Source organism: Vipera ursinii (genome assembly GCF_947247035.1).
Source record: "Vipera ursinii genome assembly, chromosome: 3".
Taxonomy (NCBI): Eukaryota; Metazoa; Chordata; class Lepidosauria; order Squamata; family Viperidae; genus Vipera; species Vipera ursinii.
In genome coordinates, this window is record NC_139516.1 from 197,782,353 (window position 1) to 197,809,451 (window position 27,099).

Here is a 27,099-nt window from a genome sequence, read left to right on the forward strand (position 1 = left end):
TCACTCCCGCCACTCAAAGATGGTCAACTCCTTGTAATGTTTTCCTTTTCCAAAGATTAGTTCCTAACCATGTTTGCCCACATCTATGAGAAGCATCTGCCTTGTTCCAGCTTATTATGGGGAAGTTATGGAGGAAGAAGAACAACAAAATAACAAAGTTGGAAGGGACCTTGGAGGTCTTCTAGTCCAATCTCCTCTTCAAGCAGAAAACCCTATACCATTTCAGACAGATGGTTATCCAATTTCTACTTAAAAATCTCCAGTGTTGGAGCACCCATAACTTCTGGAGGCAAGACGTTCCACTGATGAAGAAGAATGAGGGCAAATCTGCTTGGCTCACATTAGTAACACAAAAGGTTTAACACATTCCCAATACTTGGTTGCTCTTTGTGTTTTGAATAAAGGAACTGCCATTTGCACACAGTGTAGAAATAAAGGAATACCATCTAGAATTAATGGGTTGAGTGGTTCACAATGAACCTCATGCCTGCTTTCAGCACCAATATGGCATTTGGCTCTTGTGACTAATGCCTTGTTGCAGAAGGCCTTTGGAGAGGCTCCAGTTTCCAATGGTGTAGGTAAAGTCTAATTAGCAACCTCCCAGGGGCTTTCTCAGAGGCAGAAAAACATTGTTACTGAACCTTGACAATTCCAAGTGCTTCAGAACAGGTGATGTTCCCTTAAGGGGCTTCCTTTAGCTGCTTAAACCCATCAGAACAATTGTGTCACTTATAGGCTTAAGTGTTCTGCAAAATGAAATTCACTTTCAACGTGCCAGGAACCAAGGTGGAAATGTTGGTCTTTTGATAAAGTATGACTATTGAGCAGAAAAACACCAACCCACCCTTGACTTCTGTCTAACTGTCACAAATGGAAAAATGTAAGCTATTCCTCTGTGATTTCACCTTTTTCCCCCCATTAAAATGTGTTATATTTATACAGAAGTTCTGGACAATGCTCCATAGGAGAAACTTCTCTTTTAATTCTTCTTTTAACACAAAAGAAGCTGGAAAAAAGCCTTTGTAAATATGTACCAGGAAGAAACAGGCAATGATACATTCCTATGCCTAAAGCATCATGCCAGGACAAGTACAAATAGGACAAATGAATAAACGTGCAGTTGGGTGCAAATCTTTAACCTAACAGAATGGTAGATATATATATTTGGACATGTCAAACTAAATACAAATAATTAAACAGAATGCTGGAATGGATCCAAAATTATAATCCTTAGCTCTAATTCAAGTCCTCTTTACATCATGGAATTTAAAAGATGTCTCTGGGCCAAACAGTTACTATCTCTCAGCCCCAAACTACAACTTAGGATTGCTGTAAGGATCTAGGATATATAGGATAAATTGAAAAGAGATGTCCTTGTATCTGTCATCTGCCAGAGAAAAGGTGGGTTCTAGGTAAAGGTAAAGGTTCCCCCGCACATGCGTGCTAGTCGTTTCCGACTCTAGGGGCCGGTGCTCATCTCCGTTTCAAAGCCAAAGAGCCAGCGCTTGTCCGAGGACATCTCCGTGGTCATGTGGCTGGCATGACTAGACGCCAAAGGCGCATGGAACGCTGTTACCTTCCCACTGCAGTGGTCCCTATTTTTCTACTTGCATTTTTACGTGCTTTCGAACTGCTAGGTTGGCAGAAGCTGGGATGTGTAACAGGCGCTTACTCTGTCATGCGGCACTCGGGATTCAACCCGCCAAACTGCTGACCATTTGATCGACAAGCTCAGCGTCCTAACCCACTGAGCCACCACGTCCCTATATACTAGCTACAGTATAATGTAATACCATGGTGGCTTCTTCTCATACATCTTTGGCTATATCTCCTAATTAATCTTGCCCTTTCTCCAGGGAAAATTCTTCCTAGCAGCTCCAAGGTCTCTATGAATTTATTCTTCCCTTGATTCTTCTCAGGAAAAACCTGCTAATATTAATCCTTTTTTACTTGATCTCTTAGGTTCAAGAATGAGAACTAGGGCAAATCCACCTGGAAAATAGCTTCTCCTTCCTGATGAAAATAGCAGGAATATCTGCCTGGCTCAAAATTGTGAATTTGGCATCGAACACTTACAGAGGGAGAATCTTTCAACAATGTAAATCTTATATAGAATCATAAGGTTGGATGGGACCTTAGAGGTCTTCTAATTCAACCCCCTACCAAAGGCAGAAGACCTTATTCCATCCCAGATCAATAGCTTTCCGATCTTTTCTTGAAAACCTCCATTGAAGGTGCACCCACAATTGCTGGAGGCAAGCTGTTCCATCGATTAATTGTTCTTATTGTAAGGAAATTCTGCCTTAATTCCAGATTGGATCTCCCTTTGACAAGCTTCCACTCCTCACTTCTTGTCCTGTCCTCAGGTGCTTTGGAGAGTACGTCAGTCCCCCTCTTCTCTGTGACAGCCCTCAGGTACTAGTAGATAACCATTAGGCCACCCCCTAAGTCAGGGGTCTTCAAACGTGGCCCTTTTATGACTTATGGACTTCAACTCCCAGAATTCCTCATCCAGGCACACTGGCTAAGGAATTCTTGGAGTTGAAGTCCACAAGTCATAAAAGGGCCAAGTTTGAAGATCCCTGCCCTAAGTCTTCTCTTCATTAGGCTAAACATACCTAGTTCCCTTAATCGCTCACCATATGGTTTAGCCTCCAGATTTCTTATAATCTTTGTTGCACTTCTCTGCACTCTTTCTTTTAACTGGGCTTGCTAGAAGGTGTATTCAATGCTTTGCTAAACCTGTGCTCAATTCTTCATGCTGTGACTGCAAACAAATGATGTTTCAGATGCTGACATCCATGTAATTTTCACTCTAATGAAAATTCTGTCATTGTCCAGTAATAATTTTGAACATATATTCCTAGATTATGGACAGAGATGCCATAAATAATCATCCACAAAGCATTACTTGTATTTTCATATTGCTCCATTCAGTTGTTCTCTCAGGTCCCTGAATACATTCTTTTTAAAAATTAATGTTGCTTTATTCAGATCACAGCATACTGCTAATGGTTTTTCTGCTTCATCTGACAATCCACCTTTCATTTACACACACACACACACACACACACACACACACACACACACACACACACACTTGCAGTTAATGATGTTAAGAAGATGTGCCAAGACATGGCAAAATGTGGAGCATTTCATAAAAGGAAAAAAAAACTGTTATTCATTTTCTTAAATTTGGCCATGACTGTAAAGGACTTTTGATGCATCCAGAAACGTCAAGCAAGAAACAACATTGGTTTCTCTTTCAGATCAATAGTTTTTCAATTTTTTTCTCCATAGTTGTTTGCGTACATATAGCCGGAATTGATTTATTAAGAAGGAATATATTGAAATGCTTTAACTGTGGCCTTCAGGATAATAATATATTGTTGCAATCCGTGAAGTCAAAAACAAACTTCATTTATGCTGAAAAGAGATCCTGACAAAAATACTTCCACTTCTCTGAGAGTTGACTTTCAAGAAAATATCTATCAATATGTGCATTTATACAGAAGGCGAAGAAATGGAGCTTAAATTTATACTTCATGATTTTAAAACTTTTAAAAAATATATGGTTTAGTAATTTTAATGAAGCCATTATTATTACCCTTCCGTTTTATTAATTTGCACCTGACAAATTTGGGGTTCTAACTTGCTTCAGCCAAAGGATGGCCAATGATTATAGATAATGGAATGGCACCCAATACCAAATGAAAGTCACTAGTTTGCCATCCTAAAGCGAGCCAAGCTAAAACTCTCCCAGTGCGTCAGAAGCTCTCCAATTCAATGTCTAGCATCGGCCGTTCAAAGTTCTCTTAGTACGCTTGAAGAAGAACACAAGACAACAGCATCGTAGAATGGTATCATTCAATAAAAGTCAACAACAAGAAGTCCAAGCAGCTTATTCTACATGAACTCGAATGATGCCTGCCACTTGGTGAGTTTATCAAGGGAATGCAGACTATTAAGTGTCTTAGGCCCGGGATACTTGCAGGACCATCTGCTACTGGGAACGAATTCCCATCGCCCAGTACGCTCACACAGAGAAGGCCTCCTCAGGGTACCATCGGCTAGACAATGTCAGCTGGCGAACCCCAGGGGAAGGGCCTTCTCTGTGGGAGCGCCAGTCCTATGGAATCAGCTCCCCCCTGAGCTTCGGATGGCCCAAGATCTCCAGTCCTTTTGCCACAGCCTCAAAACACTCCTTTTCCACCTGGCTGACCTGGACTGACAGGCATTTTAATTATGTTTACAATATTTAATTTATTTTTAATTTTTAATTTTAATTTATTGCACAGATGACTTTAATTTTAATTTTATCTTAATGTCTGTACTTATTATATGTTGTTGTTAGCCGCCCTGAGTCCTTCGGGAGATAGGGCGGCATATAAGTCCCATTAATAAATAAATAAATAAATAAATAAAATTAAGTGGCTGTGGCAACACGGGGTGATCTCCTCTCTTTACCTATCACAAATGAAGTTTTCAAGAGGCAAAGAACTAGTTCCGTAAAACAGCTATCTTCTTTTTACTAGATCATTCAAGTATAATACAAAAGAGTGGGTTGAAGGAGAAAGAAAATAATAATAATAGTAATTAAGTGCTTAGGTTCAATGGAAAATAACGCTCAGCCCAGGAATTTATGAACTGAACTTACAGTCCTTTGCACTCTGAAATCTTTACTTCTCTCACCAAAGTTTCTTTAATCAGAGCAGTGTAATTCATAATACAGCCAAAAATAAATCTTGCCAGTTACTCCAGAGGCAGGCAGGCTGAGACTATAGAATGAAAGGTTGCAGGTCTTAACCCTCCTTTTTGAGAAGCCCTGAGTCTATATATGCTAACTCCACTTTTAGGGTAGATGTGCCACTTGTTAATTTTCACTGAGACAACCTATTTTCCAAGGAGAGCATCCTTCGTCTTATCCCAGTGACAGAGCTGTAGGGCTCCAAACGCTGTGTGTGTTTTTTTTTGTAAAAGAAGGAGGAGAGAGGGAAGGTAAGAGTAGAGGGAGGAGGAGATGGAGAGATGATGGACAAGGAGGAAGGATGAGGAGGGGAAGGGGAAGGGGAAGGGGAAGGAGAAGGGGAAGGAGAAGGAGAAGGAGAAGGAGAAGGAGAAGGAGAAGGAGGAAAAGGAGAAGGAGGAGAAGGAGAAGGAGAAGGAGAAGGAGAAGGAGAAGGAGAAGGAGAAGGAGAAGGAGAAGGAGGAAAAGGAGAAGGAGAAGGAGGAGAAGGAGAAGGAGAAGGAGAAGGAGAAGGAGAAGGAGAAGGAGAAGGAGAAGGAGAAGGAGAAGGAGAAGGAGAAGGAGAAGGAGAAGGAGAAACTATACGGTGCTTTCTCCTGGCAGTGTAGCATTGAGATGGGTGAATTGGGAATCAGATCTCTTCCTTCTGAACTTTGTCATTAACTCAGTTTCTTAGGTTCTCCCACACAAAGCTTCTTTGACCTCGATATTGTAGCTATTTCCAAATTTAACACCCTGGTTAGAATTCATATTAACTTTATCCAATATATCCAATAGTTAGAAGGACGAGAATTGTTGTCCAATGGAGCTCATGATCTAAAAGATCGCAATATTCAAAAGCAGTGGGGTGGGGAAAAAAAGCTCTTTCTAAGAAAAAAGAAGGGGAAATCTGCAGAACTTAGGTCTGGCACTGAAATTCAGCCTCAGAGTAAACAAAAAGGGGAATCACACACAATACTGAGGAGAAACCACTCGTATGTGGGTTGCAGTGAACTTTTAAAAAATGAGACATGTCTTCCCAATGGCCTGTGGAAGGGAGGTCATACAACAAGCCTAGCTTTAGCTACAACTATTGGATAAAGCCCTAAATGGCTTGGGTCCGGGATATCTGTGAGAGCACCTGCTGCTGGCATCAAGCTCCCTTCGTCCTGTGCGCTCCCACGGGGAGGGTCTTCTCAGGGTGCCACCGGTAAGAGATTGTCGGTGGGTAACGCCCAGGGGGAGGGCCTTCTCTGTGGGTGCGCCTGCCCTGTGGAACCAGCTGCCTGTGGAGCTTAGGACTGCCCCCGAACTCCGTTCATTCCGCCGGGACCTGAAGACCTGGTTCTTTAAGCTCTCTGGCCTGGTCTGAGCATATTAATTGGGATTTTAACTGTTTTTTAACTGGGGTTTTATTGCAAGGTTTATATAATTCTTTTAATTGATTTTAAGTTTTGTAACTGTTGTATCTGTTTTTTAAATAACCTTGTGAACCGCCCTGAGTCCTACGGGAGAAGGGTGGTATATAAATTTAATAAATAAATAAATAAATAAATAAATAAATAAATAAATAAATAAATAAATAAATAAATAAATAAATAAATAAATAAATCAGTCAGTCAGTCAGTCAGTCAGTCAGTCAGTCCCTACGGCAGGAAGGCCATGTCATTCAAGATCTATGGGTTCTCGGCTCTCATTAAACAGTTTGACGTTTAATGAGGCATTGGATGTTTTACTGAAAGCAAATGAATACATGTCCCAGGATAATGTTGAAGGATCCAATCTGGATTGGTCACCAGGACCAGAAGTTTAGTCTTCCCAGCTTTTGAACCTGTGCTGGAGCCCATCCTCAGAGAACTTCTCTAGCCCTCAATGCTTTACTGAAAGCTTTCAAAGTGGTTTACTTGGCAAGGCAGCGGACAGAGGTTTGACAAGGGGATGTGGCCCACTGCAAAGTAAATCTACTGGGAAATTAAGGGTTGTGTGCACATCTCTGGAAAGCAGTCAACTTTCAGTTTTGGCATGGGATATATCAGAGATATCTGCATAGTAATGCTTGCTAGAAGCAAATGATACAAGGTCTTCACTGGCTTTGCTCGAAATTACTTAATTTGGGGAAAGAACAAGGGCAGTGTGGAAAATGGATAATAAGCATACAGGAATTAAACCATCCTAAAATTTAGACAAAATGCAATTGTAGGGGGGACTTTCCCCAAAGGTAAGCAAATTAAAAATGCACATGGATGAAGGATATTTTAGCTAAGCCTTAAACAATTCATAATTATGTTTAATTTATAAATATATAAATTAGGTGTAGAAAAACGAACAGGCAGTCTTCTAAGGAAAGAAAGAAAAGTTTAACTTTGAAATATATAATTTGAAAACCCAATGGAGACTTTCAATATTGTATTTATTTTAAAAGTATCTAAAACATGTGGATTGCTTTCATTCTTCAAAGAATATAATAGAATTATATAGTAATTATCAATACTTGAAGTTAGGTTAGGCTTACAATTATGGGCACCCTGCCTTTGAGATTTATGGTCCTTTTCTGTCATAGAAAATCCCACCAAATGTAAAGATGCCAAAGGAATACCGCTAGTGAAGTTCATGGAGTGTGGCTCGACTATTAATTCAGAAGTCTACTGTAAAAAGTTATGAAAACTCAGACGAGCCATCCATAACAAGCATTGGGACATGCTGACTTCCGGTGTGGTGTTGGTTCACGATAATGCTCACCTTCACACCACTAGATGCACCCAAGAACTTTTGAAGCAGTTCTGTACGGATGTTTTTTAATCAGTCCCCTATAGCCTAAATTTGGTGCCGAGCGTCTACTACTGAGAAATTCCAAATCTTGTAAGACGTTGTGACAAGTGCCTCAATTTGAATGGCAATTATGATGAAAAGTAATGTAATGTTGTCGTTTTCTAATGTGTATAATAAAAATTCTGTATCTGTCATTGATAACCAAACAGAGGTTTATTTCCGAATTGCCCTCGTAGTTAACTTCAAAGCAGGCAAGTGGCTTGTTGCAATTCACATGACATCCTTGTTTCTCCACTTCAGTTCCCAGACTTTTCAGAGTCTGAGCAGTTCATGAATGGATACATTACAGGAAGAGAAAGATGAGTCAGGTGTTTTGTGCAGGCTAGCTGCATCCCTTTTGCAGTTCATTGAACCTCAACACCCCAGAGTGGCTGGACCTATTTTGAAATTCTTTGGGGATTTGCAAAATGTCATCTTAGCTTTGATGAAGATGTGAGTTAAACCATTTTTCCAAACAAGGACATTTGGTTCTATATTCAGGGTACTTCTAGAGTTGTTATAATGTCCTTTGGGCAGATGTTAAAAGTCCTGCAAAATGCCAAATGTTCATATGTTTACAGAAGTGATATTGTTAAGAAGCAGATGAAGGCTTTTTAACAGTACATCTAGCTCTTCCAGAAATAGAGAAAATCACATCATGACTGTTCACATAGTAGGCTTTAGCTGATGCTAAGACAACATCTTCCTAGAACAGATAGTCCTCCATCTAAAATGGATCACTTTGCAACCATTTAAAGTTATAATGGACCCCCCAAAAGTAGAATCCAGATTCAAAGTTCCAATTGCATCCACACTCCTATCAGTCACATGATCCCATTTTGGGTTCTCAAGAATTGGCCTGCATTTACAGATGTTTCCAGCATGCTAAAGTCATGTGACCACAATTTACATTTTTTTTTGCTGGAAACGCATTTATTTCTGGTTTTCAGCAAAAAGCACCATTGCAGACAATGAGTTTGCTTAATGACCATGTTGTTTGCTTAATGACCCCCCCCCACAAAAAATGTAAAATTGGGTCAGTCACATGAAGATCTGCTTAATGACTGGGACAACTTACAATGGTAATTCCAGGCCCAGTCATACATTAACCAAGATCTTTAATCTGCAAAACACAATTGTAGCTGTCCATGGTCCTGACTTCAATACCCTTTACTCACAGGTTTTCCCTAAGGCAGGGATAGGCAACTTTTATGACTCGTGGACTTCAACTCCCAGAATTCCTGAGCTAGCATGCTAGCTCAGGAATTCTGGGAGCTGAAGTCCACGAATCATAAAAGAGCCAAGGTTGCCTACCCCTGCCCTAAGGCAACCTGCTGTGCTGACATCAGCAGTAGTTAAAACTGATGGGTGATCACCAGGAAATTCCAGGGCTGTAGGCTAGCCTGGGAAAAAGCAGGGTCAAAATACTTCCTGAAGGTTGCCAAGAAAACATGTGACATTCCATAAAGTCACTTTCATGGTTAACTTAACAGAGTTTTAACCTTTGCTTGCCTTGATTGAATTGGACTCTACCTCTTTGCCCAGTTTCACCTGCCTAGACGTAATTATTCTCCAGGGACTGAATTTTCATGCCACTAACATGCCCTTATGACCTCTAATAACAATATAGATGAATTATATGCCTAGCACATTGATTTCAATGACAATATAATCTGAAGTATTTTAACAATCCCATTAGAAGGAGAGTTATGTGGGCATTAAGGTCCATGGTGTGCAATGTACCAGGGGACAGTGGAAACAGAGGAAAGAGAAGGAAGTCAAAGTGAGGGCAAAAAAAGAATATAGGCACTTCAGGTACATATACCTTGGTTTAATTACAGTACAGATAGTCCTCAATTTACAACTGAGCCCAAAATTTCTAAGCAAGACCGTTGTTAAGTGAGTTTTGGTCCATTTTATGAACTTTCTTGCCACAGCTGTTAAGTGAATGACTGCGGTTGTTAAGTTAGTAACACGGCTTCTAGAGCCCTGGTGGCACAGTGGTTAAAGTTCAGTATTGTAGTCAAACTGTGCCCACAGCCTGGAATTTCATCCTGATGGGACTCAAGGTTGACTCAACCTTCCATCCTTTCGAGGACAGTAAAATGAGGACCCAGATTGTTGGGGAGGGCAATGTGCTGAGATTATAAACAGCCCAGAGGGTGCTGTAAAGCGCTATTGGGTGGTATATAAGTCTAAGTGCTATTGCTATTCCCCATTGACTTCGCTTGTCAGAAGGTCACAAAAGGTGATCACATGAAACACACACACACACCAGGACACTGCAGCCTTCATAAATACATGTCAGTTGTCTCAATTTTAATAACATGACCGTGGGGATGCTGCAATGGCCATAAGTGTGGAAAACGGTCATAAGTGACTTTTCTCAATGCCGTTGTAACTTTGAATGGTCACTAAATGAATGCTTGTAGGTTGAGGACTCCCTGTAATGAATGTCATGTAAAATTGCATCACTTTTGCTGATTGTGACTACTGTATTATCAACAGAATGGAAGAACAGAGTTGGAAGGGGCCTTGGAGGTTTTCTTGTGCAACTCCCTGCTCAGGCATGAAACTCTACATACCATTTCATGTGCTATTAATGCAACTTTAGTTTTGTTACTTGCCCTGCCAAATGTGTAGTTTCTAGCTAAAATGCCACTAAAAGTCAGTTGAAAATGCTGCGTGAAAAAAACTGTCTAAAAAAGTGATCTCAATATGCTTTAATTCTGAGCCATAACAGCAGATCCTGACTATAGTGGGCTTTGTTTCCTGAAAGCACAGCAGCCCACACACAAAGCTAAGGAATGCACCAACTGATAACTCAGTGAGCAATGTGTTTGTGCTTTGTGCAATCTTTAGGAAACTGGTTGCTGGTTTGTATGAATCGAGATTAAGAAATAAATTAAGCATGTCTTCTCAAGCATCTCTCTCAGAGAAAGAGAGAGAGAGAGCATGGATATTTTTGTCAAATAAATTCAATGACCTGACTGAATTTTTTCAGCCAAGCTCGGTAGGGTGGGAAGGTCAAAATACTGCCCTTCAATTATGACGACAGCAAGACTGATGGGGGTACCAGTCTAATTTTTCTTCAGAAAATTGACCTAGTTGTCAAATCTTTCCTAAAGAGACACAGAAGCTTTGTGTGTTTCACTGTTTTTGTCAACTGAAAAAGAAGTGCAAAAATGCAGCAATCAAACCAGAATAGCAATGAAGCCTATCATACTGGATTCCAAATCCATTTCAAGATAATTCCTGTACTAAGCTAATTGAAAGGACACAAAAATAGGCACCTAGGCAAGATGCTTCAAAAGACAGGCTGGAGAATCGAAAGGAACTTTTAAAAAAAGGAACAAAAAAAACAGTGTTGATGAAATCAAGTCATTAATTCTGCTTGGTTTAAGTTTCGCTAAAAGAAGGGAAGGCACAGGAGTTGCTCTATCAAGTGCGGTAATGGTTAGGTTGAGCCAGCTAAATCCACAAAAGCTGCTAGGATAAGGACAGAACAAAGAAGGACCATTTCCCCAGTTCTGAAAATCAAAGTCAAACTGTCTTTGGCCCCATCTTTTAAGAACAAAGCGGCTTGTCATATGTGAAAAACAAAATACAGAACAATTCTCCTCTGGCAGACAATTATGGAAATAAATACTGACATAAACATAAAACACATTTCCTCACTCTCAGCAGCAGCATCAGAAGCGCTGCTCCCAGTTGCTGCTTTGGTTCCAAGTGCTTGCTTCTCCTCCAACTGTAGTGCCTAGTGGGTAGTCCTTATGCTGGGCATATGCCACTGCCTAATGAATGTTGCTGATGTGTGTGTGTGTGTGTGTGTGTGTTGGGAAATGGAGAGAGAGAGACAGAGATGTGACAGAAGAAAACTGCTCAAAGCTGGAGGCTGGAGACCGGGGTAAGGATAAAACAGAATGGGATCAATAGGTCAGGGAAGTTAAAGGTGCTGTGGGATATGCTTTCCATAAAATGAAAAGCATGACCTATAAGTGTCAATCACATGAGCCTCGGGGAATAATCAGTAATGAAGAAACTGGGTCAGCTTCCATTTACATCTCATTCAAAAAGCTGTCATCATAAAGTTCAACACATAAGTTTGAGGAAGAAAAAAAAATCAGGCCATGATCTGAAGGTGCATGATATGGACTGTTCCTGAAATGAAGTACTGAGCAGTGGCTCAGTGGGTTAGGACGCTAAGCTTGTCGATCAGATGATCGGCAGTTTGGTGGGTCGAATCCCGAGTGCCGCATAGCAGAGTGAGTGCCTGTTACTCGTCCCAGCTTCTGCCAACCTAGCAGTTCGAAAGCACATAAAAATGCAAGTAGAAAAATAGGGACCACTATGGTGAGAAGGTAACAGCATTCCGTGCGCCTTTGGCCTCTAGTCATGCTGGCCACATGACCACGGAGACGTCCTCAGACAAGCACTGGCTCTTCGGCTTTGAAACAGAGATGAGCACCAGCCCCTAGTGTTGGAAACAACTAGCATGCGTGTGCGGGGGAACCTTTACCTTTTAAACCTGAATAAGAACCCATTTTGGAAATTGATGTACCTTTCCTTCAAGTTTAAAGAAGAAGAAAAAATCTAATAAATAGGTGCTTTTCAAATGTGAAACAAGCCAAGGGGACTCTTACACAGTAGGTATTGTAACAAAGAGAAGTACTGTACAGGTAGTCCCAAAGGTGCTTTTTCAAAAGGCAACTGCTCTTTGTTTTTCCTTGAAGACATTTCACTTCTCATATGAGAAGCTTCTTCAGTTCTCCAGAAGTTCTTCCAGAACTGAAGAAGCTTCTTGGATGAAAAGCAAAACATCTTCAAGCAAAAACAAAGTCCAGTTGCCTTTTGAAAAAGCACCGTTGGGACATCCATGACCTGGATGACTGACAATCTCCAAAGACAAATTTACAGTACAGGTATTTAAATGAAAATATCAATGTGCCAAGCGGTGATGAATGTGCAAGAACTGTTCCTGCTATTGTGTTACCAAACTGCTAAAAATATTTCTCCCCAAAACTAGGAATGTATTTTACATTTTTTTCCTTTTTACAGCAGAATGGATTCTGCTCAAATAATATGCAGTGCCATTATTTTTGCTGATTTTCACATTCCCTTAAGTGTTTTGAAAATAGTGACACTATTTACATAAATTCATGACTCTTTCGTATTGAAAGATCCTGACTTCTAGCATGTGTGATCAACCATAGACAGAGCTCAGTCAGTACATGGCAGAGATTACAAGATTTTTTTTTTTAAAAAAAACAACTTGTGTTTTCAACATGAGATCTAGCTCTGGCAAGACAGTTTACATTTGACTGTCTCTATCTTGCAAAACTATTTTTTGCACCAGTAGATACATAATTTGGGTCTATACCTATCCCCCTCGCTCACAGCCCAGCCGACGCCTTGGTGGATGCCTGGGAAAGGGCTGCCACTGAGGCGCTTGACCGTGTTGTACCCTTGTGACCCCTGACCCGGCGCAGATCCCGGCGGGCTCCATGGTTTTCTGTGGAGCTCCGGGAGATGAAGCATCGGAGACGAGGTCTAGAGAGCTGTTGGAGATCCAGCTGGTCTGAGTCTGACCGATTGCAGTTAAGAACCTTTACGAGGTCTTATATCGCGGCGATCAGGACAGCGAAGTCTAATTACTTCGCTGCCCTCATCGCGTCCACAGATAATCACCCGGCCGCCCTGTTTAGGGTGAGTCACTCCCTCCTTAATCAGGAGGTGAGGGAGGAGCCTTTGCAGGGGCGGGCCGAGGAGTTTAGCTATCATCTGACGGACAAAATCACTCAGATTCTAGCCGGTTTGGATTCTGACTGGGCAGAGACTGATGGGGAGGAATCGAGCGGTCTAGAGAATGTTACCTGGAGTGAATTCGATCCTGTGACCCCAGATGAGGTGGACAGGATCATGAGGAGACTGAGTTCCGCCATGTGTTTATTGGACCCATGCCCTCCTGGCTGGTATATGCAGCCCGGGAGGAGACACGAGGCTGGTTCCAGGCAGTAATAACTGCTTCTTTGAGGGAGAGTACCTTCCCTGCCGCCTTGAAGGAGGCAGAGGTGAGGCCCCTCCTCAAGAAGCCTGCCCTGGACCTGGCTATTTTGAACAACTATCGTCCTGTCTCCAACCTTCGCTTTCTTGCGAAGGTGGTTGAGAGCGTGGTGGCACTTCAGCTCCCTCTGTTCCTGGAGGAAATTGATTATCTGGACCCGTACCAATCGGGCTTCAGGCCCGGGTACAGCACAGAGACGGCATTGGTCGCGCTGGTGAATGATCTCTGGCGGGCTCGGGACAGGGGTTGTACCTCTGTCCTAGTCCTATTAGACCTCTCAGTGGCTTTTGATATCATCGACCATGGTATCCTACTGCGGCGTCTCAGGGGGTTGTGAGTGGGGGGCACTGTTTTACAGTGGTTCTCCTCCTACCTCCTGGGCCGCTCGCAGTTGTTGTTGACAGAAGGGCAGAGGTCCGCCCCGAGGCCTCTCGTTTGTGGAGTCCCTCAGGGGTCGGTCTTCTCTCCCCTCTTGTTCAACATCTATATGAAGCCGCTGGGTGAGCTCATTTGTGGTTTCAGGGTGGGGTATCATCAGTATGCTGATGATACCCAGCTTTTTCTTTCCACCCTGAACCAACCCAGTGATGCCCTCGACGTGATGTCCCGTTGCCTGGAGGCGGTCCGGGTTTGGATGGGTAGAAACAGTCTTCGTCTCAATCCTGCCAAGACTGAGTGGCTGTGCATACCAGACTAACCAATCTTTTCCATCATTAACTATGGGGGGTGAGGTATTACCCCCCATTGATAGGGCCCGCAACTTGGGCATCCTCCTGGATTCACGGCTCAGTTTGGAAGATCATATAGGAGCCGTGGCCAGGGGGGCTTTTGCCCAGGTTCGCCTGGTGCGCCAGTTACGGCCCTATCTGGACCGAGATGCCCTATGCACAGTCACCCATGCACTCGTGACCTCCCGGCTAGACTACTGCAATGCTCTCTACATGGGGTTGCCCCTGAGGACCACTCGGAGGCTTCAGCTGGTGCAGAATGCAGCCGTGCAAGTTGTGATGGGAGTCTCCCGATACTCCCATGTAACACCTCTTCTCCGCAAGCTGCATTGGCTTCCAGTTGCCCTCCAGGTGAGATTCAAGGTGCTGGTGATGACCTATAAAGCCCTAAATGGCATGGGCCCGGATTATCTGAGGGAGCACCTGCTGCCAGCGTCAATTTCCCATCATCCTGTGTGCTCCCACAGGGAGGGCCTCCTCAGGGTACCACCAGTCAAGGATTGCCGACAGGTGATCCCCAGGGAGAGGGCGTTCTCTGTGGGCGTGCCTACACTATGGAATCAACTGCCAACGGAACCCTGGACTGCCCCCGACCTTCGTTCATTTCGCCGGGACCTAAAAACCTGGCTCTTTGAGCTATCTGGTCTGGACTGAGGGGTTTTAATGTTTTTAAATTGTGATTTTAATTTTTGGGGGCTAGACTTAATTTAATTTTATTTTAATTTTATATTGTATTGTTTTTAAATTTTGCCTTGTAAACCGCCCTGAGTGCTTCGAGAGTAGGGAGGTATATAAACCGAATTAATAAATAAATAATAAATAAATACAAGGCTTGAAAGCTTAAAGATTTCCTAAAGTTCCATCCAAGAAGATGCATTTTTTCTGCTCCTTATTGGCTTCCAGAAAACATTCTCCCTATTAAAGTCCTTCCTATGCATGCTTTCTGAATATTTAAGGAGCAGGATCAGAAGGGAAGCAATAAGAAAACAAAACAATGTCTTGAAATGTAAATTTCAACTGCAGGGCTACAGCAACTATAGAAGGACTAACAGGGGTAAGGTAAAAACTTTTCAAAATACATTACAGAGAGAAGAAGACCAAGATCTGTCTTGCTTCGGTGTCATTCCTTATTGTCATTTAGTTATACTGGTTTGGGGAAGTTGGGATAGAGCAGGGGTCTTCAAACCTGGCCCTTTTATGACTTGTGGCTGGCTGAGGAATTCTGGGAGTTGACGTCCACAAGTCATAAAAGGGCCGACTTTGAAGACCCCTGGGATAGAGGCTTCTTTTAAAGCCTCTCTTTCAAGCCCTTTTAAAAAACATCCATGTTAGAGGTCATCACTATTACCATTAATCAGCTTTAACTCATCTTCTCATTGGCTGCATTGGATAACCAAAGAGAGAGAGAAATCTCCTTGGCAATATCCTTCATGTCATACCTCATTTCATACATGTGTTTTCTTAACTTTTCTTAACTTCAGGGTCCCAAATTCTCTAGCTATTTCTCATGAGCCCCTTGAGGGTGATTTGGTTGCCCTCTTCTGATTTTTCCCAACTTCACTGCATACCTTTTCAAACGTAGCAACCAGACACTCCACAGCCATAAATACACAGTGATCACATGTTGAGTCAATATCTTCACTGAACTGTCCATTTTGACTCCCACATTTATTTTCACATTGGTTGCAAACAGCTCAGATCCCTTTTGTGTACATGTAACATTAGGAGATTTGCATCATTTTACCCCTACTCAGAAATATCATTTCTGATCATCACTTTTTTTAATTATTATTGTTATTGTTATTATTCATCACACAGTCAGCCAGATGTTCAGACTGGATTTGGCATTTTTGTCTACCTATCGAGTCCTTACCAAGGACCTGGGATAGGCAGATGTGGATGTTTGATGGTATTATAGATATCGTCGCAGGATGGAAGCAGTTCCTAGTAAGGCCGCCTTTTGCAATTGACTAATGGTGTTCAAGTAGTGCTCCAGTTGTTTTGGAATTGCACCCAAGATGCCTATTACTATTGGTACTATCCTTGCTTGCCTTTGCCACAGTCTTTCTAATTTCTATTTGTAGGTCTTTGTATTTTAATTATCTTCTCCAGTTGTTTCTCGTCTATTCTGCTGTCTCCAGGCACTGCAACGTCCACTATCCAGACTTTTTTGTCTTTCTTATCGACAATTGTTTGGGATGTTATATTGCAGGTGCTTGTTTGTTTGAATTCTGAAGTCACACAGCAGTTTAATTTTATCATTTTCTATGACTTTCTCTATTTTATGATCCCACCAGTTCTTGCTTACAGGCAAATGATATTTCTTGCAGATCTTCCAATGCACCATTGTTGCTACTTTGTCATGCCGCTGCTTGTAGTCAGTCTGTGCAATCTTCTTGCAGCAGCTTACCAGGTGGTCCACTGTTTCTTCAGCTTCTTTGCATAGGCGGCACTTACTGTCTGTTGCTGTCTTCTCAGTATTGACTTTGTATGCATTTGTCCTTAAGGCTTGGTCTTGTGCAGCCAGAATTAGTTCCTCAGTCTCTTTCTTCAACTTTCCTGCTCTTAGCCATTGCCAGGTCTGTTATTATCTGCTTTCCAAGCTATTTTTTAAATGTACTGGCCATGTAGTGCTTTGTCTTCCCATGCCTCTATTCTGTTCTTCATTTGGTCTTTCTTGTAGGCCAGTTTGGTCTCTCCAGTAGTCAGTAAGCCTTCCTGATATAGTAATTTCAGTGCATCTTCATCATTGTCCTTCAGATATTCTTCCAAAGCCATTTCTTCTTCTTCAACTATCTGATGTACTTGCAGCATTCCACGTCCACCTATTTGCCTTGGTAGATTGAGTCTGTCAATGTCACTGCGTGGATGAAGGGTATGATTCATTGTCATTATTTTTCTGGTCTTCCTATCCATTGCTTTTAGTTCTGCTTAAGTCCAGTCCACTATTCCAGCTGTGTATCTAATGACTGGAATTGCCCAGGTGTTTATTGCCTTCATGGTATTTCCTCCATTGAGTTTGAACTTTAAGATCTTCTTCACTCTCTTGATGTATTTACCTCTAATCTTTTTCTTCACTTCAGTGTGCTTGATGTTATCAGCTTGAAGGATACCCAAGTATTTGTAGTAATCTTCCTTATCCAGACTTTTAATGTTATTTTCGTGGGGCATCTTGATTCCTTCAGTTTTCACTATTTTTCCTTGTTTGAGAGTAAGTGTGGCACATTTGTCCAAGCCAAACTCCATTGCAATATCTTGGCTATATATACAGACAGTGTTCAGCAGCAATTCTATTTCAGATGATGTTTTTCCATACAGCATCAGATCATCCATGTAAAGGAGATGGGATAGTCTGGCAGATGTTTTTGATGTTTGATAGCCATGTCCTGACTTATTCAGTATTGTTGACAGAGGAAACAGTGCAATAACAAATAGTAGTGGTGATAATGAATCTTCTTGAAATATTCCTCTCTTGATATTAACCTCTCCCAGTCTTTCACCATTGACCTGCAACTGTGTCTTCCATTGTGCCATCGATCTTTGCACAATTTTTCTGCTGTTTCTGCTGACTCCTGTTATTTCTAGGCACTTGATTATCCAGTCATGTGGCAGAGAGTCAAAAGCCTTTTTGTAGTCAATCCATGCCACATTCAGGTTGGTCTTCCTTTTCTTGCAGTTTTCCAAGATCATTTTGTCTATTAGGAATTGATCTTTTGTTCCTCTGCTGTTGGGGTGGTTTCCTTTCTGCTCGGGTGGAAAGAGATCGTTTTCAACTAGATGTTGTTGTACTGCATCAACTACCACACCAGTTAGCAACTTGAAAGTTGTTGGTAAGCAGGTAATTGGCCTGTAGTTGCCTGGTGTTGCCCCTTCTGCTGGATTTTTCATTATTAGGTAGGTTTTCCCAGTTGTTAGCCACTTTTCAATTTCTTCTCCTTGTAGTATATTATTGAACTGCTTGGCAATGAGTGGGTATATAACAGTTAGATGTTTCAACCAAAACCCATGCAGTTCATCTTCACCTGGTGCTGACCAATTTTTGATCTTCCTTGCTCTTTTTTTTCTACCATTTTTGTTGTTATTACTAGTTCTTTCATTTCAACTTCCGTTTTATTTGCATCCACCTCTTTTAACCAAGTTGTGTTTCTTTGAGTTATTGTTGTTGTTGTTGTCCTAATGTTCTTTAGCTTTTCTCAGAAAACATGCCAAACAGCCTCTGAATTTCCCAGCCAGCAAGAACCTTACCCAGAATTAGTGAGGACACACCACTAGGGAATTTACTATTTAATATACACATCTGGCTAAGACTCTGGGCAGTTCACCACAAATTTACAAACTAAGATAAAGTGGAGTAATGGTTGTGATATTGCCTTCATTGTTATTTTACATTTAAGGGGGAATGAATAAATGAATAAATTCTTTAAAATTCTTTAGCAAATACATTTTCTGAATAAATAAATTCTCAGAGTTGGACTCATTCAATGGCCTGGCCTAACACACACTGAAACAACCAGATCTTATTGCCTTTTGGAAGGCCAACGAGCTTAAAAATATATGGATTTGGGGGGGATATTAGTGGTGATGGCAGCTGCTGTGAAAAAGAAAACCTGTGTCAATAGTCCGACTAGCGAAACCAACAAAGGCAATTAAGTTCCAAAAGGTAAAACTTTATTGGATACACCATCTTGGAACTAAAGAAGCAAAACCAGCTCTGGGTTTTCCTGCATGAAAGCTTGGTTAGTTAAACAATAAATTCCTATGCCCCAACCCACCAAGTGTTCACATTGTCCAATAGTAATTCTTCCTTTTGTTATGGGAACAGTCCACTTCTCCATCGAGCAGCTGCAGTACTGACCTTGGCATTTTGCAGGCTCTCATTGTCCATGAAGAGCTTCCTGGCATTCCATTTCTTCCCTCCGCTTTCTAGCTCTTCCCCCTTTTCTATAGCAAGTTGATTAGCAACAGAAGCTAGCAGGCATCATAGCGGTTCTATCTTGACAACCTGCTTCTCCTTGTCCCATCCGATGCCATGTCAATATTGTCAGATGTGGTGGAGCAGGCAGAATTAACAGCAGACTAATAAGCCACCCCTAGGACATACTTTTGATGACCTGCACGCAGATTTGCACCTGGAAACCATAATGAAAGCTAATGGGTGTTGCATTCTGGACAAGTTGCAGATTCTGAAAAGTCTTCCAGATCAACCCCATGTGCACTTCAGTAATACAAACCAATGGTAACTAAAGCATGAGTGACTGTGTGTAGTGGCAGTGAAGAAGACCATTGTTATCCTGGGGGAGTTTAGTGAGATATTTTGATTTCTCTTTTATGTATATAAAGTATATATCAAAAGTCTAGAAGTTCAGAGCTTGTTCTGAGTTACGTAGATGTCTGTGGAGATTCTCAGTCATCCAGGTCATAGTTATCCCAAAGGTGCTTTTCACAAGGCAACTGGACTTTTTCTTGAGGTTTCGCTTCTCATCCAAGAAGCTTCTTCAGCTCTCTGGAAGCTGAAGAAGCTTCTTGGATGAGAAGCGAAATGTCAAGAAAAACAAGAAAGTCCAGTTGCCTTGAGAAAAAGCACCTTTGGGATGTTCTGAGTTAGCCTGCTTATTTTCTTTACTGTTGTTTACTGAATAAAAGAAAAGTGTGTGTGTGTGTGTGTGTGATCTTCTTATAGCTTCAAAGCTTTCCTTGCTGTGAAATTCTCAGACTTTCGATTCCCATCCCAGAATCTTGTGCCAGCTGGTCAAGATCAGGTCTTACAGTCTCCTGACCAGGGCCATGAAGTTATGGTGCCAGGTTTTGATTAAAACCTTGAGGTTGTTGTGGCTGTTAGTTAGGAGCTTCTGCAAGGAATCTAGTGCTGGGTATATGGAAATTGACTGCCCTTGGGGTATATCTCTTCTGTATATTAAGGAGCTCCTGACAGCTGTAAGAGAGTTGGACATCATCTTGCTTGGTATGCATACTTCTTATGTGATGCTTTTAACTCTGTTTGCTTGAGCTAATAATAAAGCTTAAAATCCCTTCATTTACTGGAATGTTCATTGTCTCTGGATCCAAGAGAACCAATTGCCTGAGCACCTGATCACTGCCTGTCACTTGGCAAATCATTGTGAAAAATAACTCCTGATCTAGAAGCAATTGATACATAAGATCAATTAGTGCAAAGGCCCTTCTCATCATAGCTATCACTTGCTTCTCAGGGAGATGAGAGAACCCCCAAATTATAGACTTGGTTTTGTCTGAGGGGACCTGCCATCCTATCCAGAGCTAAAGATTAAAAATCTGTAGTACTGGGGGGGAGAACCTTAAAATCTACAGCCAACTAATCTTATTAGGATTGAATCTAAGTCTGTTTCTCCCTAGCCAGATCTCCAAGGCCTTCTATAAAGACTGTCATAGAAGATTTATAGTATAATATCCTCTTTGAAGTCCCCTTTGAAGACTAACACTGGGCACAATATTCCAAGTAGGTGTTTGATTCAGCAGTATAAAAGCATGGATAATATTTGATATGTGGCTTTTTTTAACAATTCCTTTTCTATGAATAAATTTTCTAATCTCCCATATGGATTTGCCACATTCACAACAGTCAACATCTTTTGATAATATCCCAACAGCATTACAGTACTTTGAATTTAAGCACATTTTGCCTCAAGGCTTCCTGTATATCATCAAGAGGATGGCATATAACTGGAGTATTGGAAACTGAGAAAGTGAATCCCACTGGTCATAATGTATTTGAGTTCAACAAAATAAGTTCATTGGGATGGCCTACAAAATATCTTGGTCAAGTCATTCCATTGATACAAGCCCTTATCTTCCACTCAAAGCTATATCTAAACTATCAAAGGCACTATAGTGAACTATTGACCCCAATCTAAGTCTTGTAAAGGGTTCACAACCTTGACTGGCATAGCATTAACTTCACTCAAAAGGTGAATCTTAGGGATTGCAACTATCTGAAAGGGATTCTCATCATTTGTCCCAGATATTTTCCATTAATGCTAAAAATCAACTATTCCAAATTCATTTCCTTTTTTTCCTTTTCTGCATCACAGTTGCAGATACCACCCACATGCATACTTTTCCTTTTTGACAGAATAAAATTGTTACACTGCCTGGCAAAATAATATTAATTTTAACCCTGCAAATAATTAGGGAGAAAACATTATAACTATCATACCGTGTACTATGTACTGTGATGTGTAAATGTGCTTAAACTAGGCATAGTCTCAGCAGCAAATGCTTTCCAAAGAGCAGGTCAAAAAACAAAGTCAAAGGCAGATGTATTTGAATCAAGCTAAAAGCACAGCAAGGCAGAAAGCACTTTGGTGAGACTGACACAATTCTCTTGTAGAACAAAGTCCCTGCACTTTGATACAAAAACCTGTAGCCACTAGCATCCACAAGACCAGGGCTTTTTCTCTCATAGAACGCTCAGAACGGAGTTCCGGCACCTTTTTTGGATGGAACCTTGTAGGGTAGGCAAGGCGGGTTGTATGACATGTGTAAGTTCCGGCACCTTTTTCTCTTACAAAAAAAGCACTGCACAAGACCATATTAGTTATGAAACTGTACTCAACCAATCATGCATTAGGGAGATCTAGGAACAGTAGTAGTATTCATAGTGTATGTTCACAGACAGCTGGAATCTTGACACTCTGAAACTATGAATGATATCCAAAAAACAATTATTATGTCTCCCAGCAAGTTCCTTGTTGAAGCCACCAATGTGGATATCTACTAAAAAAGAAGACTTTGTATTTTGGATTGCTACTTGGACTGTTTATTTTTGACTGTGCATTTTTGTTTTTACACCATCTTAAAGTAAACTACTTTTTGCTTTTACAACTCAGTGTACTCTTGTGGTTACTGTGTGACTCTTACTGCTCTCAGTACCCTTCCTTGTCTGTGCAACTCTTTAGTAGCACAAGGAGACCTCTGCACAACAAATTCCTTAACATATTCTGTGATATTTTTTTCATAAGGCTCAGAGGATAAACCAATTACTTATTGGATTAATCAGGCAAGATTGGATCAAGCTCAACCAAGGGGAAGAAATCTGATTTGGCAGGCAACATCAAGGGATTACAGCTATTCCAAATCAACTTTCTTAGCTACAACTTACTCATTTAGAACAGTAGGAAAATGTTTGCTTAATAGCAAGTTAAAGTTTTATGTTGTGATCTAGACTTTATCATATAGGCAAGAGAAGACTGCCATGAAGCTGAGTTGATCCAAATAGTTAAAATGTTATTATATTTTGAGTCCAAGATAATAAGATTTATTAGTGAACAGATATTGCAAAACACTTTTAATCGAATCTCTTACATCTATTCTAATTTTGACTCCAAGCTGAGAAAAGATTCTACAGTGCTGGATGAGTACATACTTTCTTTTGTATGAAAAGTATGAATATAAAAAAATGAGGATATACTTTTAAGAAGAGTATGGGCAACCATTTGTCTGAAATGGTCTCCTGCTTGGATGGAGGCTTGGATTGGAGGATCTCCGGTCCTCCCTTCCAATTCTACTGTTCTGTTCTGTTATTCTGTTATACTTTCTACGATCATTTGTATCCATGCAATCAAGCCCCCCAAATGTCTGGAATGGTATAGGATCCCGTGCCATGGGTAGGGCGTTGGACTAGAAGGCCTCCAAGGTCCTCTCCAACCCTATTATTCTATGGTCTGTGTTTTTCTCATTTTTTTTACAGGGTAACTGTTTGGGTATGAGCCTTGGAAGAACTTCCTAGACCAGACTTTTTGGTCTGGTGGCCTGGAAAGGGAGGCAGGCACCGTTACATGTGTGTGGCACACATAAATGGGCCACACGTGAGCTCATGTGCACATGCAAACGGGGCCGCGTGAGCGCAAGTGCCGCAAATGGGGCAGTGCTAGTGCCGGCGGGATGCTAGGGGTGGCTCTAGTGCTGGTGTGATGCTAGGGGGGGTGCTAGCGCCAGCGGGATGCTTGGGGCAGTGCTGGTGGGACACTCGGGCAGTGCTAGCACTGGCGGGACGCTTGGGCAGTGCTAGTGCTGGCGGGATGCTCGGGGCGGTGGTAGTGCTGGTGGGACACTCTGGGGGGGTGCTATCCCTGGCGGGATGCTTGGAGCAACGCTAGTGCTGCTGAGATGTTTGGGGCAGAGTGGTGCTAGTGCCAGTGGGATGCTCCGGGTGGTGCTGGCGTGAATGTGTGGAGTGAGTGCACCTGCATGCACCTGCATGCGCCTTCATGCATCCCGATGACCAATAGGCCATGGCCCAGTACTGAGCCATGGCCCACAGGTTGGGGACCCCTGTCCTAGACAATAGACTAACACATTGGAATTATGTTGTGTCTGGTAGTAAAAGCTTTCACTTGGGTCATGGATATAACCCAATCATGATCCCAAGAACTCAGCATTAAAATTAACACCACTCCATTGCTGAAAATAGCTCTGACTAGGTCCTCCCTTCCATCTATGCAACTTTTCTAACCTAGCACCTTTTTGATGTGTTGGTTCCAGTCTCTGCCAATCCTGCACGTATAAATTCATAACAGAAGGTGACAGAAAACAGCCAGTATGGATATCACAGCATAACAAAACATAGAGTATATTCATCATATTGGCCAGCTAGATTTCAGACAATGGAAGAGATCAGCATGGGAATAATATTGACTAACACTAGAATCCAAATAATTAAGCACCAAGCTCCTGCATTCTAGATCAGCCCACATGAAGTCAAACAAGGGATTCTTTCCTCAGCAGCATGAGTGATATAGAAGCAAATTACCACTATTTCATTTCCAATAATCATTTCCTGAAGGACCAACTTGTGTATGCAAAATACATGTTAGGAAGCAATAGAAGGGCTTGTTTCTAATACAAAAAGGATCTTATCACAACAAGCAGGTAGTCCCATAGTACATAAATCACCTGTTTTTCTTATTTTCCTCTAGTTCAGCATGAGGGAGAGTGCTCTGGTTGTGCGAGACCCCCTTGTGCATGAGTTCACGCTGGAGAGCATCAAATTAATCTCTCCCTGCTTGAAGGTAGCCTTCCCATCTCACCTTCTGCATTCTCCTTGAGTCGAATGCATCCTACCTTGTGTGAGTAGCTGTAGGTTTCGAACCTCCTCTCTCACTTTCAGCTGGAGCACTTGCTGCAGAATGTGCTGACGTAAGCTCTCCTGAGCAATCCCCATTCGCTCAAGCTTTTTGTCAGTAAGCCTGAGCAGTGCGCGGCCTGGATCCAAAGGAAGAGACGAGAAGAAGAGGGATTACTCAAGCATTTCCATTTAATGAATAATAATAAAAAAAGTTCTACATGCTGTCAATGCCCTCATTCTAGGAGACACTGCCTGCAGTGCAAATATTCTCTTGGAAACAATCTGATTCACAATGGGATAGATTGAGGGAATAGGCAGCCCTGAAATATATGTTGCCTCAGTGATTTAATTACATTCCACACTGGAGATCCAGGTTCAGAAGACAAAATCACTCACTGAGATTCCAGCACCTGTACTTGTTATATAGGAAAGGAGCTGTGCTTAATATGCTGTGGTCAAAAAGAAGTTATGAGGACTGCACAATTGCTTAGGAGGAGAACATACACCAATAGCAAGAGCACTTAGACTTATATACTGATTCATAATGCTTTACAGCCCTCTCTGAATTGGCTTATAGCAGGGGTCCCCAACCATGGCCACTTTAGGACTTGTGGACTTCAACTCCCAGAATTCCTCAGCCAGCCATTCTGGGAATTGAAGTCTACAAGTCATAAAGTGGCCAAGATTGGGGACCTCTGATTTACAGAGTCAACAATCTGGGTCCTCATTTTACCAACCTGTGAAGGATGGAAGGCTGAGTCAACTTTGAGCCGATCAGGATTGAACTGATTGCGGTCGGCAGAGTTAGCCTGCAATTCTGCATTCTAACCAATGCACCACCACAGCTCTGTTTAATATACTTAAGGTCTCAAGTTCAAGCCCTTAGGAGGAACATCTAGCAAGCAATGGTAGATCTCTTTGATGAATAGATAGGAAACCAGTAGTACTGGTTGAGGGTCATTTGTATGGCTCAGTGTAAAGTAGTTGCACTTATCTACAATATATATTCTGCCAGTTTATTCAGATGCATCCCTCATAACAGTGCCAAAGTAGAGTAACACAGTCAATTAAACTATCAAAAATATTTTAAAAAATAAAGTGCAACAGGAGAAAAAGATCTTTTAACACATACAACAGGAATGTACTTGGGTGATGGAACCAAGTTAATCTGGAACAATCTTCACAGAGGACTGTAAGCCCCAGCACTTCTTTGTCCTTACATCCATCAAAAGATTGGCAATGTCTGTGCGACATGGTGACCTCAGAATGCAATATTTAACTCTCCTCAGGTCCTGGAAAAGCAATGCTGTATGGCCCTTTATCTATTTATTTATAACCCATCTTTATTATTTTTATAATTAACTCAAGATGGCCAATATATTGCTGTTGCTCCTTCCTTTCTATTTTCCCCATAATAAGAATCCTATGAGGTGAGTTGGACTGAGACAGTGATTGGTCCAAGGTCATCTAGCTGGCTTTGTGCCTAAGGTGGAACTAGAACTCATAGTTTCCTGGTTTCTAGGCCAGTCCCTTTACCAGTAGACTTTAGATAGCCATATCAGGAGAAATATTTCATTTTGGTATGGCTCCTCTTTATTAAATAACAGCAATCCTAAAATCTAACCCTGAGGTAATTTTTCTTGTTCTACCCATTGATTTTGAGTGATGTTGGGAGATCACCAGCTATCCAACACAATGAAGAAGAAAGGTTCAAGAAGAAAAAAGTAAATAAAAAAATAAACATTTTAATTCTTGGAAGTGTTCCAGCAAATAATTTATTGTCCTGATGGGAACTATACTGACCCTTTACAAATCTTGGATATAAAAGACTGTTAAGACAGTTCTGTTTTTCAGCTGAACATATTCAGGAGGCCTTGATGATTTGAAGAGGAAGAAATAATCATAACTCAAATTCCCATATGAAGTATAAATTCAAGCACAAATCATATTAAGCTGCTTTGAAAATGCATTGTAAAATGTAGGACAGCCATTTTTAGAGCTTGCAAGAAGAACCTCAAAGACCCCCAAGGCAAATTAAATACAAATCTAAAACTTTGGCAGACTGACTTACACATTTACATTACTGGCTCCTTGTACTGTACATTTATAAACCTATTTCCTAGATGCACCAACTGTTCAATAAATATGGATGTAAGTAAAGTCTTCTCTGAGGTAAGCTCAAGTCCTGGTAACTTCATTCTTGGAAACTGCATGGAGATGATTTACTGCTGTTTTCTTCCAAAATGCCTTTTTGACTACTGAATCTGCTCTAAAGTTCTTAGAGTTATCAGTGGCCTCCCATTCAAGTGTTAATGGTGCTTGATCCTGCTTAGCGTCCAAATCCAGCCAAGGTTAGCCAAGGTCAGCCAACTGCTAAGGCTATAGATTGATTTTATTTTCAACTAGACAAACGATGACCTGTTGGATCATCATTTCCTAGATAGTTCTTTACCTAAACAGAGAAACAGAATGAGCAAGGGTAAAAAAAAAGCAGTAAGAGTTTGAGTGAGTGTCAAGGTAATGATTTAGAAGCTAATCAGCTTGTATAATGTGAAATGAATGATGCAATGTTAGGAATGACTCAGCAGGAGTCTGTATCCCTTTAAGAAATTGAGAACAAAAGGGAAGGCCTTGCTGCAGTCTCTCTCTCTCTCTCTTGTCCATTTCCTGC

The 27,099-nt window shown here is 41.5% G+C and overlaps 1 protein-coding gene across 3 annotated transcripts in view; it reads right to left on the reverse strand.

The window, feature by feature from the left end:
- Positions 1–27,099, reverse strand: part of SAMD12 (sterile alpha motif domain containing 12) — a 272,823-nt gene that overhangs the window by 140,379 nt on the left and 105,345 nt on the right. For all 3 annotated transcript variants that reach the window (XM_083359832.1, XM_083359833.1, XM_083359831.1), the window contains exon 4: positions 24,425–24,565. In XM_083359832.1, coding sequence (XP_083215958.1) covers positions 24,425–24,565 — 141 coding nt within the window. The remainder of the gene's footprint in view (positions 1–24,424; positions 24,566–27,099) is intronic.